The 15,195-nt window shown below is 58.2% G+C and overlaps 1 protein-coding gene across 2 annotated transcripts; it reads right to left on the bottom strand.

Moving 5' to 3' along the window:
* Nucleotides 1-457: 457 nt before the first annotated feature.
* Nucleotides 458-13,513, bottom strand: INSYN1 (inhibitory synaptic factor 1). Of its 2 annotated transcripts, none has more exons than XM_030016379.2 (4): nt 13,343-13,513; nt 12,431-12,598; nt 11,344-12,106; nt 458-1,409 (listed from the first exon to the last, which is right to left on the bottom strand). In XM_030016379.2, the coding sequence occupies exons 3-4, from the start codon at nt 11,524-11,526 to the stop codon at nt 729-731; spliced, it is 864 nt and encodes a 287-aa protein (XP_029872239.1). In that variant the 5' UTR covers nt 11,527-12,106; nt 12,431-12,598; nt 13,343-13,513; the 3' UTR covers nt 458-728. The 2 variants fall into 2 exon arrangements, with proteins under 2 accessions (XP_029872239.1, XP_029872240.1); XM_030016380.2 differs by having other exon boundaries at nt 13,328-13,513.
* Nucleotides 13,514-15,195: the final 1,682 nt, after the last annotated feature.

Raw genomic sequence — 15,195 nt, forward strand, 5'->3', positions numbered from 1 at the left:
GTACCTAAAGGAAAGCTGGAGACATTTCTCACATCATTTTAAGACGATCGCAAGACTTGGAGGTCACTGATATTTCCCCTGCACCTGGTAGAAAGGATGGAAATTGTGTGTGGGGGGTGCGTGTGTGGTTCCCCACCCTGTCTCCTCAGCACTGGTGTGGTTTCGCTCTCCGCAAGCCCCTCTCCATCCCTCTTGGGCTACGTGCCGGCCGGGGGGGGGGACATCCCCGCTCCACTCAGACATTGGATATGACAAAGCAGATCACACGGGCTCTTCTTAAGCCAAACAGGGATAAAATGTCCCAGGGAGGGACATTTGCCCTCCCTGGTCCAGCCATTCCCCCCTCCAGCATCCCCACCTCCCCATCCATCCCCCAGCCACAACCTCAGATGTGCTGGCTTTCCCCGCCATATAGGCTTCCCTCTCTTGGTACATATATACATATAATATATATATGTTATTGTTATTATTTCTCCATGATGGACGGTTTATTGATCTGAAGCTTCTGTCCACAAAAAAAACAGTTTGAAAATTCCCTGAGCCTCGAAAATGACGGGTAGGTAGTTGGGACATTTGTCTTCTTTGCCACCTTTTCATGTTGATTTTATTATTAGTATTGATTTATTTAAATATATATTTATATATATATATATTTTTTTTTTTTCTGTCCCTCCCCAGGAATCCCCCCGTCCACCCGCCCTCCCCAAATCCGTGCGGCGGAGCCGGCGTCAGTTTTTATTTTTAATTTTCTGCTTGGCCGGGATATAAGGCAGCACCGTCTGGGTGCTTTTATCGGCTACGGTCTGCGTGCTGCTGTTCCTCGTCAGCCGCCGCGCCGGGGGTCCACCACCACCACCGGTGGAAGGATGCTTCGAGGGTGGCCCCGCCAGCACCTTACGGCCGGGCTCCTCGGTGCCATCATCCCCCGGAGACACCGTGCTGTCACCGTCCCGGTCGTCGTCGCAGCACAGAGCGTGGTAAAGCACCTTGTCGCTGAATCGGACCCGTTCCCGCGTGCCAGCCGGCCGGTGATGCGAGATCTTCTGGCCGGCCGTTGTGCCGAAGGCTTCCTCGCTGGATGAATCCGGGGTCCCCCCACCCCGGGGACCGTTGGTGATGGGGATCCCCCCGTTCATCAGCCGGTAATCGGGCTGACGAGCCGGCGGGGGCTGCGGACGGGGGGGCTCGGGACCGTCGCCAGGGTCGGAAGGGGTGGAAGCATCCAGGAAGGAGCAGAATTCCCAGCTGTCGGAGAGGATGTCGGAGGCGACAAAATCGAGGGGTCCCAGCTCGAAGGCGCCTCCCCCCTTCTCGCTGCTGGAGGTGCTGCTGGCCGTTGCTGTTGTCCAGTCGTCCGGCTCCAGCTCGAACTCGAAGTCGGACGTCAGTCGGTCGATCTGGCTCACCACCTGGAGACAGACAGACGGACGGATGGGCGGAGAGGAGCTGCTGGACGGGACCCTCCCGTTTTTGCTCCGTAATAACAGCACGTCCCGAAATCTCTGCCGTTTCCCCCGGCACCACTGGTGTGATGAGTTAGGAGGTCTCAGCCCGAGTGGAGCCGCTCCAGGAGCCCCTCAGCAGGGACCAAAGCCCACCCGGTGGCACAGCACCCATGGGCCCCAGGCAGGCAGCGAAGCCTTGGGTGCCCCTGGGTGCTGGGTGCAGCAGGGTTGGCCCTTCCCAGGGTGGCCCTGGGGTCTGCCTTGTCCCCTGGGACCACCCCAAATCCCCGTGCACGTGGTGCCCTTCGGTCCCTCGCACTTGACCATGGGGAGCCACCAGCGACTGCCGCCTATTCCCCCTGGAAAAGGCACCTCAGTGGTTGGGGAAACTGAGGCAGAGGGTGGAAAATGTCCCAAGGTGGTGTGATGAAATACATGGGAAGGTGGGGGGGGGGGGGGGGCTGCAGGGACGGTGCTGTCACCCCCTGCCCTGGCTGGGATGCTGATGGGTTCGGTCCCCAATCCTCCATCTCTTGCAAGGTGTTGAGTATATCAAGACCCGTGGTGGCTTAGGGATGGGGTCACAGCCCTGCCACGCCCCAGGGGACGGACCCCACATGGGGCATGAATAAAACAAGCCCTTAAAAAGATTAAAAATAATAGATGTAATGTCCTAGCTGATGTTCAAGCCACTGGCAGGGGTGGAAGGGGAAGACCTCCTTGCTCCCATGGCTCCCATGGACCACGGTCTCCATCTGACGACCTTTGGGAGCAAAAAGGTCACCACCCACCTTCGAGTCCTTAATCCCATCCAGCTCAAGAGCTGCCCAGCGCTGAGCACAGCGCTAATCCTGCCCAGGGCTCCCCAGTCCCAGCCGAGCAGCCCGCTGCCGTGGCATCCGGATGGAGCCATCGCCGCGTCTGCAGGAGCATCGTGGTGTTTCTCGGCTGGTGGTTTCTGCGCGTAGATACGCATGCGGGGGCGTGTGTGGCTTTAGTCTGTGTGGGAGGCAGAGCACGACGTGAAATTTCAACTCGGCAGCAGTTGGAAGTGCGTATTTTTGGCAGGGTTGCTGGCTCGCCTCCCCTCCCCTCTCCGGGGGAGCTGGCAGAGGGCCTGGCCGGTCCCGGCGCTGCCAAGCAGGAGGTGGGCAGCGGCAGACAAGGGGGGGGGCTAGGGGGAACCCCTCGATACCCCTTGTACCTCTTTATGCATCTAGTCGATGCATTTTGTGCCCCCCCTCCGCCCCCAGCACGGGCATCCGAGGGCATCGGTGCCCCCCGGCACCCCGGGGCTGTGTCCCTCCCGCTGCTCCCTGGCCCCCCCAGTGCTGCACATGGAGCATTTGGGAGCGAAACCCCCCCCCCCCTTTGCTTGGCTTTTTCCAGGTGGTTTCTTCATGCACAAACGTTTTTTTTTTCTGGTTATTTTTCATTATTGCCTTTCTCTCCCCGTCTTTTTCCGTCCGCTGCCCTTCCGCATGCCCTTTCGTGGTGGAAATCAGCCCCAAATTTCCCAAAATAAGGGAGGGAAGACAAATCAATGGGCAATACATGTTTCCTTTCCTTCTCCTCACGCCACTGAAAAACCTTGTCGTATCTCCACCGGTCCCAAGGTTCATCAATGGGTGTTGGACCTCTCATCCACAATGAGTAATTAACCATGGCACATTTCTCTGACATTTTTATGCTGCTGTTATCCCATAACTCCATTTTTTCGAGCGCTTTTGTGGGGAAAACTGAGTCCTTGGGCTCAGACACCCCATCCCACCCTCATGTTGGGTGGCCAAGGGTGGGCACCCCGAAGCTGCTGTCACGGTGCCAGGTTGCCCTCGGTCTCTGCATCCCTTTGTTAGATGCCGGCGCGCGGAGGTTTGGGTCAACACCGTAAATCGCTAGAAATGCACCATAAACCACAGCTCAGCAGGGCAGGCTCCTCGCAAAGGCCTCGCGGTGGATGAGGACGCGTGGGCATCTGAAACTAGGAGCCCGGGGGATGATTACGCTGCCAGCAGCCGAAGTGGCTCCATTACATTCTGCTGACCTAATTTTAATAAAATCCCCATATTCGAGCTCCAAATTTCACTTTTTGACAATCCTGCCCGTGCAGCTCTCCCGCTCTGCCAAGCTCCTGAGGAGATGGCACGAAGGATGACGGACCCCAACCCCCCAGTTGCTTGTTGGGGGGATCCAGCCATGGGCACGCAGCACCCCCTCTTTTAAATCAGCTGCAGGTCCCCATGGGACATCTCCGGGCTCTGGCTTCAGCTAGGACCATTTCTTGGGCTACCAAACCCTGTGTGACAACCTGGGGACAACCTGGATGAGCATCTCTAGAGGACAAAATAGCGTCACCTCCGTGCGGGGGCACAGCCCCAAGGGGCATAGGGGTCCGATACGGTTTGGGTGAAGGCTTTGATGTGTGCTTTTGGGTTTGATGGGGCTGGATGTGTGCTTTTGCTGCCTGCTGCAAACACAGAGCAGAGCAACTGGGGAGACCTGGGAACGGGGAGACCCTTTCCTTGATGGGACCAGCTGATGCCACCAGGAAAACGCAGGTTGAAGGGCTGGGGAGCGCTGCCTGGGAGCGCGTTGGACACGTTGGCAATGAAAGACGCCAAAAAAACCATCTTTCCAGAGAAAAAGGGGTGGGTTGGAAATAAAAGGACCTGAGCCCATGGGGATGGTCACTAATACACCTTAATGGCCCTGATCAGCCCCACCTGGGACCCCCACCCCACTCTGCCCATGGCCCAGGAGCCAATATAAGCTGCTTTCCTGTGCTGCATGAGCACCTGTCCCCAGCCCCACATGCTGGCCCCACAGATGGTTTCTCTCCTGGATGGAGCTCTTGAAGCCCATCCCTGGTCCTTCTTGTGGGATGGACCTCGGACCTACATCTCCCTGGGGGGAATTTGGGTCCCCAAAGCAGGGTAATGCCGGGGATAGTGAGGTGAATGGTTCTCATCCCAGGCAGCAGAAGGCAACGGGCTTTACCTAAGCGCCTCAACCGTGATATCCGACTTATTTTTCCTGCCTCCTTGCCCACACAAGACCTCCAGGGAGGATGGGTAGGGGCCCATCCATCCTTCAAGCTTTGGCTTTGAAAGGTGCTGAGGGCAAGCTGGGAGCATCCGCACCAGCATCTGTAAGAGTGTCTTGAAATTAGAAAAGGTGATTTCTTCTGTTCCCAGTGCACCATCACATTTCTTTTTTTTTTTCTTTTTTTACCATTTTTTTTTTCCTCTTTTCTTTGGGGGACAAAGGGTGAAACTTGAGGAAAAGAGGAAAAAAAAAAAAAAGATGATGTGACCTCTTCTTTCTCGGTGACAAGAAAGAATTAGGAAAAAGGGCAGGAAAAGAGCTGCCTTTGGGAAACACCCGGCTATTATTATTTTTTAATAAGGCAGCAAATGATTCTGCTGAAAGCCTCAGCTAAAATGAGATCACCTCTGTTTTCACAAAGACTCAGCGATTACAACACTGGGTTCAGGGCGAGCATCTCCCTGGGCTTTGAGTTGGGTCCCTGTCACCCAGGGTCCCTGCTCATCCTCATCACCTCCTGCGATTTGGGCTTGGTCGGTGCCAGGAGGAGGCACATCCCCATCCTGGTCCTCATCCCGGTCCTCGTCACAGCACATGGGGATTAGTGTCACATCAGCAGTGGCTCACTCAGGGCTATTTTTAGGAACGCTTTCTATTTTAAACGGGTGGTGGTGGCACGGGGCGGGGACATGTTAAATACCTATGTGACACTTGGTACCCGCTAAGGATTTAAATGTAAAGTAGGATTTGGGGTTTTCTCCCCCCTTTTCTCCTTCTTTAGACAGGTTGTCAAAGCTTTTTTAGCTGAGGCCATCGCTGCTGGCAGCGGGAGCCAGGGTGAGAGCAATGGGGAGGGAGGGATGGACCAGATCCCATCCCGCTGCCTGGAATCGGGTGGTTTGGGGTGAGACCCTGGTGATGCTCTCATCCCCCGGGAACCAGGGTGGCTCTGTCTCCCTACAAGCAGGCGATGAAGGTCAAGGTGTCCCCGGCATGTGCTGGAGGTGCTGAGGGGTGACCGAGAGAGGACGTGTCCCCATCCTCCCTCACCTTTAAGTTTCACCTTGTGGCAAAGGGTCACCTTTCTGGGGACAGCAGAACATCCCTGGTCAAACCAGGGATACCTGGCAGTGGGAAAATAAGGAGCAAAAAGAATTCCCCTTGACCTCGTGTGTGGTGTCACTGAGGGGCCTCATCCTGCTGCGCCCAAGTGCCCTGAAAGCAGGTGCTGGGTGGCCAAGGGTGCTCAGCTCTCGCCCAAAGGGATGAGCTTTGAGGTACCTGTGGTACCCCACAGAGATGGGCACCGAGCAGTGATGCGCTAAACCGTGGCGACGACCATTTCATCCCCCCACCAAAAAACCAGTTCGCACCATTCAACCCAACTGGGAGTGCTGGGTGCTCTACTCACCTCGCGGACGTTCCCCCACACCCATGGCCGTTGCCGGCAGCCAGAAGCTTTTCAGATAAAAGCCTGGGTGCCCCAAATTGGGTGTTTACCTCCCCAGCTAAGGCAGATGTTGAACATCTGGAGCATCATTGTTTTTTAATGGGATTTTTGGTTATTGGCTGCAGATCAGGCACGGAGGTCCCTGGCTGCGAGTTGGCTTGGTGGCTCCAGCTTCCACATTTTGGCCATGCTGTTTCCTACCGAGGAGCTAAACCTCCTGGAAGCTCGAGAAGATGCTGGAGAGGTGAGGGACGAGGTGGGAGGATGAGAGGGGACTTCAAAGGCTTCATGGCTGGTAATTGGTAATGCATATTCCCGAGGCCGGGGAAGGAGCTGGAAGATGCTGGGATCAAAGTGGTGCGATCTAACGGCCCCTTCATCCCGGCCCGGCCCTTGAAGCGGGTGGGCAAAGCGGATCGGCACCCAGGGTGGGTATCCCTGGGCGAAGGGGGGGGTCCGGGGTGGGGAGATCAAAGCGGAGGGATGGGGCACTGCGCTGCCTGGGGTGTCTTTGCTTCAAGGATGGAGGGACCCGCGTGCGTCCCCTCAGCTGCCCTCCTGTGAGATGCAACTGTTTTTCCAACCCAGAGCCAAGCCTCTCGTCCCCAGCCGGGCTGGGAGAAGGGAGCAGGGATTTTTGTGCATCCCCCCCCCCAGACCCCACGCTCCCTCGGCTGCTGGCTCGGTCTCCATCCCCAGCACCCCGCTGCGCACCAGCAGCGGCGCATTTTGGGGTCCAAAGCATTTTCCCATTCTCCGCAGCTGCTTTCCCAGGCTGGATCTGACCCGCCTGGCCCTGCAGCGTGCTTTGCTGCCAGCTGATGCACGGAGGGGATGTGCAACGGGACCGCGTGGCCCGTGCAAAAAATCCCCAACACTATTCCCAAAGCATCAAATCACCCCGGAGGCATTTGACACCATCAATTCCTCCCTCCACGGGGGAAAAGAGCCACCCCAAAGCCCCATGACCCCGCAGCCAAACACTCCTGGAGCAGGGACCTTCCCGCATCTCCCAAACCACTTCTTGGCGCAGGCAAGGTGAGTAAATATTTAATAAGGAATAAATGATTAATTGGAGCTCGCAAACTGAAGCTGCGTTACAGGGGCCTCTCTTCCCCGAGCTGATGCTTATAAATGAGTGTGCCACAGATCTCGGGATCATTTGCTAGATCATCAGCCGCTAAATAGTTCAAAATCGTTGTGCAGATCTCTAAAACATGTTATTATTAGAATAATAAGCCGCCTTCTCGCCGTGAACTTTCCCAAGCGTTCCCAGCTAATCACCTATTGATTACAACATTATTAAGGTATTTATTATCATAAGGGGTTGCAGGGAGGATTTTCCTCCTGCCAAAGGCTTGGAGGGGACCCCTCGGTGCTGCTTCCCTTGGTGGTGGGACCCCGCTGCTCCCATGTCAGGGGGCGCAGGAGTGGTAGGACCCTTCCCGGGGATTTTGTGGGGTTTACACCTAGGGAGACTCGCACAGATATTTGTTTCTGTTTCCCACCTCTGAATATACCCCGGGGATGGTTTCCGACCCCCAGCACTAATCCCCCAAGGTTGGGAAGGAGCTCAGCCTTGCAGTGGAGATGGCTGGGACCTCCTGGGGTATCTTCTTCCCCATGGCATCGCTCTTATTCCTGCGGGAAAAGGCCAGGGCTGGCACGAGGCACGTGGGAGGGCAGGCAGTGTGGCAAGCGCTCGGCGGAAGCGCCTTCCCTGCCTGCCTCCTGCCTGATTTCTACTTCCAGTGTGTGATTTCAATCAAAGATTTTAATAATCATTTTCCCCGCATATAATACAGCCCTGTCTTGGAGTGCTGGGGAATAATTATATACACAAAAGGGAACGAGGGAGGGAGGGAGAGTGGGAGCGGAGAAACCGGTAAAACAGCATCCTGAATCCAAACGGACATTGGGAATGACAGCCTTCAGGTGGGAACTACTCCCGGGAGCTGGGGATGGAGCCTGAACCAGGGTCTGGTCCCACGTCGCATCCCCAGGGACGGGCCAGCGGAGCGGGGCTGCCCTGGGGTCCCCCACTGAAGCCTCCCCCCCGGAGCATCCCGCAATCCTGCCCGAGTCCGGGACTCAAAATCTCTGCTGAAGCAGGGACAACCTGGGAGAAAAGCCTTATGTGAGCCAGAGCCAGCTGCGCCTGGAGCTGGTGAGTGGTTTTTGGAGCAGGAATCATCCCCGGGTGAAAGCCCTCGTGCCCACACAGGGGTCTTGATGGCTTTGGGGGTTGTTTTTGCAAGGCGGTTATGACCCGTCTGCTTCCTTCAGACCTGCAAAGTCCTGGTACCCAGCTCCTCTTGCAAGGAGAACCTGGAAGGAGCAGGTCCAGCATCACCCAGTGGCCTCCAGCATCGCCCAGTGAAGGTTTTCTGGCTCCACAGGTGCCTCTGGTGCAGCAGGATCGGGTCCACCACCGCCCTCACCGAGCATATCTAGCCCTGTGCCTCGACCCGCTGGCCAGGCTCTGAGCCCAGAGATGGTGGCAGGGATGGACATTTCCGAATGTGGTGGCTCCGTCAGAGAATAAACCAATATCACAAGTGCCAGGGCCCTGTGGGCAGTAAAGGGCTTTGGTGGCCCTGAGGAGCCCCTCCTGGGACCCCCACCCAGGAGCCCTTTTAGGCTTGGGGCCATCAGTCCCTGCCTGGGGCTGCAGGGCTGCCTGTCCCCAGCATTGTCCCCATGTCCTGGCCCTCACCTCCAGCCGAGGAAGAGCATCGCTACGTACAAAGTAGATAACTACAGGGCCTTATTATTTTTTCCAGCTTCTCTTTCACCAACATCCTAGAGCTTACAATTTGCCAGCCTGGTGTCTACCACATACTTGTCTGGGTGGGCTCGAAAGAGATTTCCATGTAACGTGCTCTCATCACGCTCGCTCTGAGCGATCCAGAAGATAAGGGGTTGAATTTCCAAAGCCTCTAATGCTCAACGTCTGCTTGGTTTGGGGAAAACCAGACCTCTGTTTCTTTGGAGTTGCTGGAGCCTGGTTTAGCTGGACCGGCGTGTTTTAGCTCCGGAGCCCGCTCTTGTACTGAGTTTTAAGCTGTTTTGTATAAATTCAACTAGTTGATGCAAAGTTATAAGGCTGTGCTGTAGGAGTTGCTGAGAAAGGTTGAAGTTTAGGACCCACCTCGTGGTGGGGACCTCATGGCTGGCTCTACACTGACCTGGCCGCGTTTTCCCATGATGTGAGGGGCTTTTCCAGGGCGGCTATGGGACACAGCCTGGGAGGTCACCAGTGTCTGGGGACGTGCCAGCTCTATGGAAAAATCACCTCCAGGCCTCAGTGCTTCCCAGCACCCTCTGGAGAAGCCATCTCATGGGGCATGGACGCCCTCCCTGGCACAACAGCAGGGTCTCCCTGGGGTGAGGGGCAGAGGCTGGGTGTCCTCTGGCCACCTTCTGCTCCTCAAAGCACAGGGACCTGCTGCACCCAGCTCAGCTTTTCCACCTTCCAACGTTATTCCTCCTCCTTTAAGCCTGCTTCCCAAAACGTATCTTCAGGGAATGCCGAGAGCCCTTTACCCCTCCCCTGTGTCCTCAGGCCACCTTCTCCTCTTCCCTGCTCCGAAATGCAGTGGTACAACCTGACCTGGGCAGCCTACCAAGGATGCTGCAGAGATGCTCAAGGTCCTTCTGGCCCCAAGAGCTGGACGGGGACCTTGTGGAGCCACCTGAAGCTTGGTGGGCAGCACACCCAGGCCTCAGCTGTGAAATGGTCAGAGATTTATCCCATCCCGGTCCTCCTTATCCTTTGTATCCTCAGCAGGAGGGATGCTTGTATGATTGTGCTGGTCCCACCTGGCCTTAAATCCGTGGGCTCAATAAAAGGGGTCAGTTGCCATCATCCTCGCTTTAAAGGCCTCTTTAAGCTCCTGGAGGAGCATGAAGTGAGCTTAGGCTAAATGGAAAACAGCTCTGCCTCCCGATTATTACTATTATGACCATTTTTAATCCATCAGAGATTTGTCAAAGGGGTTTTGGACTCCCCCATTGGTGTTGTGGGGACTGGGGGGGGTTTTGCTTTGGGTGGCAAGGTTTGCTTTCTGCTGCGGGAAGGACCAGCAAAGCCATGGGAGAAAGGAATATCTCTAGGGATGCCACGACCAGGTTGAGCCCTCGTGGGGACCCATGAGACGTGGTGGGATGTGGCATCCCCCCGGCGCTGGCTTTCCTGGTGGGTCACGCTCTCTAAGATCTCCAGAACTGAGCGGAGCCATCCCAAAGGAGGACACTGCATCCCAGGGGATGCTTCAGGCTGGAAGATGTCACCTCCCTGACCATGGCCACGTCTGCACCGAGGATGACATTGGTCCATCTACATCAGCGCTCTCTGGGTGGCACCCAAATGTCACCGACCCAAGCGGGGCTGCTCCATGGTGGCCCCATGGCAAAAGTTCCACCAGTTTCTGCCCTTCCTGGGGGAGATGAAGTTTCGCACGGCTCTGGATATAGCCCCGTGCTTGGCTCAGGCCACAGAGAGGATGCAAATGCCCGCCTGCCCTATTGCGAAAGCAAGCTGCCACGCCGTGCTCAAGGCTACTGCACGCTTTCTGTCCACCACTTCCCCTGCCACCTGCAGAGATGTCCTAAATTACCAGTCCCATCCAGGTCCCCTTCCCCTCCACCTTGTAGACATGTGGCCCAAACACTTAAGCCGCAGAAATATTAAATTCCCCACCAAACTGACTCTGCTGTGCCTCAGTACTGGGAGGAAACTACAACCACACTTTATATGTGTATATATGTGTTTTTTGTTTTTTTTTTTTGCAGGAGCGATGGACCCTGACAGCCAGGCTACGGGACAGCCGGTTGCTTTGGCCCCCTGCCCGCCCTGTGGACCCCCCCCCATCGCACCCAGGGCTGATGCCATATTTTTGGTGCTCTCTGCAATGCCAGAGGGACCCGCCGTCCCCTCTCCGTCCACCTCCCTGGTTTGAGAGGGGCCTGGAACCCCCCCCCCAAGCCCCCACCAAAGCAGAGCATAGGTGACAGTGGCATGGTGCCGACGGCACCTCCCCAGCTCCGGTGTGTGACCCCGCAGTGCTTCTCCCACTGCCGGCACCCGCAGGGCCGGTGCCTCGGCCGGGCCCCCTGACCCCAAGCAAATCCCGGTGTCAAGGTCAAGAGCAATTTTGCAAGCCGTGCCTCTTTTTTTCTCCTCTCTCTTTTCGAAAAATCCTATTGCTCATCAGCCGGGCCATGCCACCCCAGGTCCCTCCTGGGGCTGGTGGGTTGCGGGTGCTGAGCTGGCTCTGCTCCCCCCAGTCTGGCCCTGGAGGCAGGGGACGGGCAGAGGGATGGGGACAGGCACCCTCATTTGGGGCCAGCGGCTACCGTGACCCGCGCAGGGATGCGATGGCACCCCGGGGGCTTTCCTACCTCCCGGAGCTCCTTGGCCACCTCCTTGAGCTCCTGTAAGATGCCTTCTAGCTGCCCGATCACCATTTTCATCCGACTCCGGATCCTTTCCCTTTCACAATTACTCTTGCCGCTGCTACAATTGCTGCTGCTGCTGCTGGGGTGGTCACTGGGTTGCCTGTCCTGGCAGGTCCGGGAGTCCATCCTTCCCTACCGGCCTCGGTTCCCGGCCCCAACGGCTCTGTCCATCCTGCTCCCCTCTAGCCGGGTGGCCTGGCGTCCGCGCAGCCCCTCTCGGCCGGGGAGCTTTCAACATCTTAACGTTCCCCTGCCTCCAGGAAAGTCCCAGCCGCACGCTCGCCTCCCTGCGAGGTCGGGGGGCTCCGGTTTGGAGCGGGGAGCGGGGTCAGGATGCACCATGCGGAATCGGGAACGCTGCGGAGGGGGCTCAGCCGGTGGCCGTGGGGAGATGTGGGGTGGCCATGGGGCGAGCGGAGAAGGTGAGCGCTGCCTGGTCGGGCAGGGTTTCACCTGGCTGCTGCGGCGGAGCTGGAGGAGGAGGAGGAAGAGGAAGAGTCCCTCGGATGTCCCAGGAAGCTAAAATCCAGCGGCTCACGCCTTGCCTGCTCCCCAGTGCCGGGGAGGGGGACGCGGGGCTGGGTGTCCCCGCGGAGCGATGGTGCTCCCCGCGTCGGGCCCTCACTCTGGGGTCGCCAGCTCCAACGCCGGGTGGTGGGGGTGTCCCAGCTGGGTGCAGGCGTCCTGGGGAGCCCAGGGTCCCCTCCTGCAAGGACAGACAGACAGACAATATGAGGGAGCCATCCCTTCTGGAGCCAGAAAGCTGGGGGGGGGGGGGGCCTCTGCCCACTCACGCCTTGCCTTAATCTCAGCCCCGGCATCAGGACAAGCCCCTGGGTGCCCCCACAGTGGCCCCCCCTAATTGAGGGGGGGAGCAGGATGGAGCCTGGCACTGTCCCTGGGACTCCCCCTCTTGCCCCCCCCACCTCCAAGTTTGAGACCTGGAGACTGGGCACAGAGGGGTCTCACTGAGCCAGAGGGATGGATGGATGGACGGACAGCCAGACAGCCATGCAGCTCAGGAACTTACCGTCACGATCCAGACCCCCCTTGGCTCCAGTCCAAGTGCTTCCTTGTCTTTTTTTTTTTTTCCCCTTCTCCTTTTCTTACTTCCTCCCCCTCCTCCTCCTCTTCTTCCTCCCCTCTCAGGGCTTTTGCGTGGCACAAGAATTGTCCGGGGGCCACTTTCCTTCGGTCGCTGTTGGAAGGGGTGAGATGTTACCAGAGGTGACGGGGAGGGGGGGCACGTCCCGGGGGACCCCTCTGCTTTGTTGTTGGTGGTGGGGGTGTCAGGCAGCCTCCTCCCCCCGCGGGAGCCATCCCTTCACCATCCTCCTCCCGGCTTCAAGCCCCAACCCCACCTCGGCCGAGGAAGCGGGGAAAACCCACCTTGCCCCCAAATGCCCCCCCCCACCTTCCCGCGGGGGGTGGGAAGCAGCATGGGCGAAGGCGGAGTTGGGGGGGGGGGCATCCCCCCAGCTCGGGGGTGCGCACAGGGAGGAGGGGGGAGCCCCGGCATGCTCGCATCTCCATCCCCGGTACCCACATCCTCCATCCCCGGTACCCGCATCCTCCATCCCCGCTGCTCGCATCCTTCCTCCCTGGTACCCGCATCCTTCATCGCCGGTACCCGCATCCTCCATCCCTGGTACCCGCATCCTTCATCCTCCGGTCCCCGCATCCTCCCTCCCTGGTACCCGCATCCTTCATCCTCCGGTCCCCGCATCCTCCCTCCCTGGTACCCGCATCCTTCATCGCCGGTACCCGCATCCTCCATCCCCGCTCCCCGCATCCTCCATCCCCGGTACCCGCATCCTCCGGGGCACCGGCGATGTCGGATATCGGTACTCTCATCTTCCATCCCCCTTGCCCTCACCCCCGCACCCTCCCCCGGTGCCCCCCCCCCCCCCCCCCTCCCGGGACAGACCGACGGTAGCGTTACCGGCTCAGGGCCGGCCACCCCCCGGGCGCCGGGCGGGCGGAGCGGGGCGAGCGACGCCCGGCGCCCCGGGTAGAGCCATGGGGCGGGCGAAACGGTGATGGGCGCCCGGCCCCCGGCCCCGGCCGCAGCCTCCCCGCTCCCCGCGGCTCCCGGTTCGGCTCGCCCCGGCGGCTGCTGTGTCAGAGAAAGGGGCCGAGCCTCCGCCGGGCGGCGGGGGGGGGGGGGAATGGGGGGGGGGTTTAAAGGGGCCGGGAGCCCCTTTAGCAAGGTGCAGAGCGGGGAGAGGGGGGGTAGCGTCTAGGGAAACTGAGGCAGGGCTGGGGAGGGGGGTGGCGCTTGCTTGGAGGGGGGGCTGTGCTGCCTCAGTTTCCCCACTCTTCCCCCCCGCCCTTTAAATAACAGGCTTATTAAGGTTGGTCCCTTCTGAGTGCAAAATGTCCGTCCCCGCCCCGTGGGTCATATTTGGGGCCGATTTCTGCAGGATTTGTAAAAAAACGCCAGCGCGCCCGGGATAGAGGAGCATCATCCTAGCAAAGGTCCCTGCTGCAGGACTTGCCTGGGCAGGAGGAAAATAGCAACCACGGGCCTCTATGTGTGTGTGTGTGTGTGGGCGGGGGGGGGGACACCCCAACGAGGGGAGGGAATCGGCCCAAAGCAGGGATCCAGCCTGGGAAAATCCATCCAGTTTAGCGGCAATGGGAGAAAGGAGAGATTCTCGTCCTAGAGTTGAACCGCGACGATAGGTGGCAATCCCAGGTCTGCAAGAGGCGAGGCGGCGTGTGCGCATACGTGTTATTTATTGCCTCCTATCGGGTATGTTCAAAAGTGCTGAACACACTTTTTGGCGTGGACCCGAACTGACTCATCCTTTAGCGAGCAGCTCGTCACAAGATGATGTTTTGGGGGCCCTTCTGATTCAGGTTGGGGTCCGGCAGTGGCTCCCCGGGATGGCTGGGGTGCGTGGCGGATGTCGGCAAGCGATCCCTCGGTGCACAGCCTTACTGTAATGATATTTTCCAGGGTAACCACACGGCCAGGGGGAAGTTTTCAGCAGGAACTTCCTCCATGCAATAATTTGCACCTGAAGCTCAGCTGGAGACAATGCGGCCACCCGGGACCCCGACAATTGCGACACTCCTCTGCTCCCAGGCTCTGAGTTCCTCTAATAGCAGGTTAATGCCAGCTCATGCTTTGCCTCTGCCATTAACCAGGCAGAGCTGAAAATCAGCAGGGATATTGGGACAGTAATTTGAGGAAAGAGTGGAGGTGGTAAAACTGCGATGGAGATGCTGCTCCTGGGAAATCCACCTTGGACCGGCGATGCGGGACTGGGTGAGGTCTCACCTCCAACACGCATGGTGGATCCGGCGAAGGCGGTAAAAGATATCAAATGATTTTGGCCAGAGGAGGACCTGAATAAACTACAGTGGGGGATAAAACGAGCAGCTGAGGCGTGGGCTGGGGAGGAAACACTGCTCCGTCCATGACTTGCTCTTCCCCTCTCCCATAGGCATCTGCTCGTCACCTCTGTGATGGGTACCAGCAGCCCAGGGAGTTTCGGTCCGAACCAGATTGATAAAAGATGCTTGAAAATACCCAGTGCTGGAGAGTGGAACCCTGGGTGTCAGCACCGCCCAAAAACCCACCTTGGAAAGTCTTGGAAAACATAAGGCAGCAGAAATGTTCCTGCAGGGATGTCCAAAGCCTCCAGCGTGAGGTCGGAGGCTGGAGCCGTGTTCCCTACCACCTTCTGAAACTCTCTGGATGGTGTCTTGAGGATGTGAAACGAGGGGGAGCCAGTGAGCTCTGCCCCTGGAAAGGGGACAGAAAGGCTCAGCCTTTACGAGACACCC

Source organism: Aquila chrysaetos, chromosome 5 (assembly GCF_900496995.4).
Source record: "Aquila chrysaetos chrysaetos chromosome 5, bAquChr1.4, whole genome shotgun sequence".
Taxonomy (NCBI): Eukaryota; Metazoa; Chordata; class Aves; order Accipitriformes; family Accipitridae; genus Aquila; species Aquila chrysaetos.